The 4,812-nt window shown below is 43.1% G+C and overlaps 1 protein-coding gene across 3 annotated transcripts in view; it reads left to right on the forward strand.

Moving 5' to 3' along the window:
• The window catches only part of MEGF11 (multiple EGF like domains 11), a 386,245-nt gene that overhangs the window by 8,344 nt on the left and 373,089 nt on the right, over window positions 1–4,812 (forward strand). For all 3 annotated transcript variants that reach the window (XM_019503962.1, XM_019503960.1, XM_019503961.1), the window contains exon 2: window positions 2,849–2,972. In XM_019503962.1, the coding sequence (XP_019359507.1) occupies window positions 2,857–2,972 (116 nt within the window). In that variant the 5' untranslated portion in view covers window positions 2,849–2,856. The remainder of the gene's footprint in view (window positions 1–2,848; window positions 2,973–4,812) is intronic.

Consider the following 4,812-nt stretch of genomic DNA (forward strand, 5'->3'; position numbering starts at 1 on the left):
GGGGGGGGGGGGGGGCGGAAAGGAAGGGTCCCAGGGTGGACAGAATAAAGTCCAAGCGAGGACAGAGGGAACTGGAGAGGCACAATAAAGACCGTTTTGAAGCAGCATCTGCTTGCTGCTTGGGACATCAACAATCCAATAACCCTCTTGTAAAGAAAGAAACACCCTCCTTCCTTCCCAGGAGCCAACTGAAAAGGAGCTCCCAGAGGTGGAGGGGCTATCGATCACCAGGAAAGTCGGGGACTGAGAAGAGGCAGGGTGTCAAAGCCAGAGGCTTGTGAAGGTGTTCCAGGGCTGGCTGCAGGGAGTCCTCTCAGGACAGGAAAACTGAGTAAAGCTGCTTTTTGAGGAGTCCCAAGGAAGAGTGTTCCCCTTCCCATCTGAAAGGGGGCAGGCTCATCCTCCTTTGTCATGACCACTTCCTATTAGAAGACCATGATTTTTGTTGGCCATCACTTCCATCCATTAGGGGCTGAAATTCTCCAGGTCAGGTGTCTGCCTGTATTCTTCACAAATTTCTGCCGCAGCGGCTCAGGCACGTCTGAGAACAAGGCCAACAAGAAGAAGAAAAAAACCCACTGCTCTTCTAAATTAAAAGAAATTCTGGTGACCTTTTACTTTGTAAAACGGTTGTGCCCCATTGCTTTGGAATAGGTACTTGAAATTTGGTGTGAAAGGGGTGTTTGTGTTGAGTCCACGTCTATCACTCTCCTTATGAAAATCTGCCATAATCTGGCCAGGTTAAAGTTGTTGAAAAACCGCAGTTTGCACATTCTCAGAGACCAAAATCTCTGGGGATTCTGCCCTCCCTGAGCATGTTCAGATGTCTCCTGGCACTAACCAGACTGCACATGAGATGTCCCCACTAAGCAGCTCGGCGTGTTGTCCTCTCACGTCCCCTACGTGTGAACTGGTTCTGTGCACAGAATGCCCAATACTACCCAATGCTAGTACCCAATACATGGCTTCTTCCTTGCCCACCCTCCACTTTTACTTTGCATTATTCAAATTTTGCTTTTACTCGTTTCCATATTGGTTTCTCTGTGGTGTTTATCACTGCAGCATCTGAGTGGTTCACAAGCATTACTCCCCTTATTTTCTCAGCACCATTTGCCAGATGGCAAACTGAGACAGAAGTGAAATGCTCAGTTATTTGGGATGCACCTGAATTTCCTTTCTTTCTTCCAGTAGTTAGCGCTGCACATTGTTTCATGAGTGCAAAGTGCAGGTTCCATGACATCAGTTGCAGCTGCAAGTCAGTGCTCAGCCCTTCTGCAAATTAAACCTAAAAACACTAAGTCTCAGTAAAATGAAGAGTAGACAGCTGTGACTAATGTGGTTTGAGCAGCTTGTCCAGTGTTGCAAAGGACCCGTTGGCAGAGGTTAGGTAGAACTGGGTTTTCCAGGGCAGCATTCGCCTCTCTTAACCATGAGATGGTTCTTTGTCTTCTCTGATCCCCACTCTCTTTCCTCACTTAGTTCATTCCTTCAGTAAATGAGGGTGGGGTGCTACAATCAATAGATTCCTGATTCATCCCCAGCGCAGGTCTGGGGGCGTGGGCTGGGCACTGAATGGACAGAAGGCCTGTGGAAGACTCTGCGTTGTCCTTAACGAATGTCTTTCATAATGCATATGCCAAAACGGGCCCAAGAGAGGTTGCCATTGGCACCCTTTTCCCTGGCATTTCTTAACTTGGTGAGTGCTTAATATCGCAGATGTAAAGTTCTTTTAATATAGTTATTTGTGTGTAAACTATTTATAGACTTGTTCTGCTAATGGGTATTAGATGGAGAAACCAAACCCAATAAGTTCACACTTGTTTACTTCAGAGATTCAACATTAATTTTTTTTTATTTCATCTGCATTCTTCATAATATGGCACAATAAGCTGGCCTCTGTCGCTCTAAATGGACTCCCCTTTATAAGAGTTGAAAAGTGAATTGATTTTCCTTCAGTCATGTAATAAGCATATGTGTCTGAGATGTAGTCTGCTCTATTGACACATGTAAACACCATTAAAATTAATGGGAATGGGTTTTGCCCATGGGTTGATAGGAGAATAGATTATTTTAATGGCTCAGTTATTTATTTTGTTAGTGAAGGCAGCTTAAAAATGATCTTCAGTATCAAAAATGCTCCTAGGAAGAATCATTAGAACTATTGGTGTCTTGGGTAGCTTTGGCCTCAAATTTTAAGCTTAACTAGCCAAATTCTATATGGAAACCTTTGAGTCCCTTTAGGACATGGCTGTGAATTGTTTCCTTTGATATTTCAGCATTTAACCAATTGCCTGTATGCAGGTACCAGAGAGGGGCTGCCACACTCAAGGTTTTGTTGAGATTTGCACATGTTCATGTGTGAGTAATGTATTATTTCATTTTTCATTATATTATCCTAAGAATTATGTAAAGTGATATAATAATTTATTGTACACATTTACAGCAATAAATCTGACTAGAGGGTGAAGCCTTTGGAAAACTTTCCAGTAATCTGTAAATTAGAGGGTTTTTTTTTTTTTAAATAGCTTCTTTAAAAGACCTTTTTAGCAAATAGATTGTGCTACATAGCAGAAGTGTCGGTATTCAAATCTCAAAGATAAAAAATGCAAGGCGTAAACTACTTGCCAAGTTTATCAAGATGTCATGATAAACGGTACTTCTCATTATCACTTCACCCACATTATAGTAATAAATAATTGCCCCTTATACATTTGCTTTGCGGTTCCTTTGCATTACCAAGATCGTGACTGCAACAAGAGTCAGTCTGATGTTGGGCTGAAGATCAGGTATACTGTTGGAAATATGCAAGTGCTCTCTTTATACATGCTGTTTTGTTCTCTTTATCTAGAAACAAGAATGGTGGTGTGCATACTCTTGTGGTGGATTCTAAAAGTGCTTACCCTGTCTTTCCTACTGAAAACTACTCTGTCCTTAAATCCAGATGACCCCAACGTTTGCAGTCATTGGGAAAGGTAGCGTATACACAGTGTCATTTTTGTTTAACAGCTGGTTCTTACTTGTATGCTTTAAAGGCAAAATTATAATCGCTGCAGGTCAAGTTCTGTCAGCATCTGCACAAGCTGTGTGGCGGATGGCAGACAAGAGTGCCAAAAGGATCCATTCTAGGGCTACTCCTGAGGGCCTTGTTTCATAAATATAGTACCCTACCACCTATCCCGGCTCTGAGATGCGTTTTCATGGGCCCTGCTATACGGGCTACAGAGGGAGTGTCTCAGCGCATTCTGGAGGAAGCCAGGTTTTGATGGGCAACTTCTGTCTTGCTCCTTCATGTTTTTCAGTCAGGAAGCTGAATGAAATGGTCAGCTAGAGACCTGCCCTTGAGTACTGATACTGTATTGAGTATCCAAAGCTCGGTGGTTTAATCTGCCAGATGCCCATCAACATCGGTGAAAGTTCTGCCTGTGAAAGGAATTTGGAACATGTAGATAGACCCCTGGATGAAGAAGCCTGATGGGCTAGAGGCCCTGCTCATGAAACAGAAAGGATAATTTTCCTCATAGTCCCTCCCTGTCCCTGGGCAAGCTGCTCAAATGTTCCTCGTAGGCTCTCCCATAGTCCCTAATACAAAGATAGGAATGATCTGAAAATTTCACCTGTGCAAGTGGGCTCTTCTGAGTAGTTGAGCCACTCTGCCCACAGGGACCACATAAGTGCAGGGGTCTACGTAAGGACCATCCATAATAACACTGGTGTGCTTCAGTTCGAACTCCTTGAGTTTCCTCCTCAGTTTCTGTGGGTTATCCCAATGCGGGAGTAAATGTAGCTCATATGTCCACCACCATAAATCCTGTCAGAAGAGTAAACATGGATACAAAGCTGAGCAGCATTATGAAGCTCATTATGCTTTGATTTTGGACACATTAATTAGAGCATTACTTGGCTGATAGGTAAAATGCAGATGTAAAAAGAAGCATGCAGGAATGGTATGTTGAAGTTGCATGGTGAGGTGAGGTGCATGCAGAGCACAGGAGTAAAATATTGATCTTTGTCTGGGGAAAGTCGGCAACCTCATGACCCAATCAAGGAGAAACAAAAATTAAATACCAAAATTGATTGGTTGTACTGACCAAGACGACTTTGTTAGTTAGATGTTAATAAATCAAAGGGAAAAGATTAAGTTAGGATAAGGGGCTGGGTAACTAACAGGATAATAAAATAATAATCAAGATTCTCAAATGCTATTGTTTTACATTAATAATGAGCCACGTAAATATTTTACGCTTTGGCATCAATGTCAGTTAAATACTGCCCCTCCTCCTCTCCCCCACCCCTGCAAGGTGCTCTACAAAGAGCATACGCAACTCTCTTGCAGAAGCCCGGTTGCCCAGAGAGTTGCACAGTGTGACAGGGAGATGAATGTGTTAATAGCCCTGTTGGCTGACCTTGGTGGAGGCCTTCCACTGAGACCCTCCAGACAAATATTTTTAATGGCATGATCCTGGAGGACCTTAAGCACATCAGCAATGCCATTGGCTAGAATGGGATCCCTTGCAGGATCTCATTCCTAAGTCCTGGTCCTGCAATGAACAAATTCAGCATGGTTGTGTTCAGTGCAAAGGGATTTATGTGTAGCTTGCAAGCCCCTCAGATCTGTATTTGTCTGGTACATACATCTATGATGATGCATCTAAGTCAGGGGTTTTCAGCCTTTTTTAACAAGTGTACCCTTTCTGTCTCAGTTTCAGCTCATGTGCCCCTTTCTATATTTTTTTTTCTTGTTTTTAATGTTACCATTTAACAGGAGGGAGGGAAGGGGTGTGTGTGTGTGTGTGTGTGTGTGTGTGTGTGTGT

The sequence above is a fragment of the Gavialis gangeticus genome, unplaced genomic scaffold (assembly GCF_001723915.1).
Source record: "Gavialis gangeticus isolate Ggan-Ray unplaced genomic scaffold, GavGan_comp1, whole genome shotgun sequence".
Taxonomy (NCBI): domain Eukaryota; kingdom Metazoa; phylum Chordata; order Crocodylia; family Gavialidae; genus Gavialis; species Gavialis gangeticus.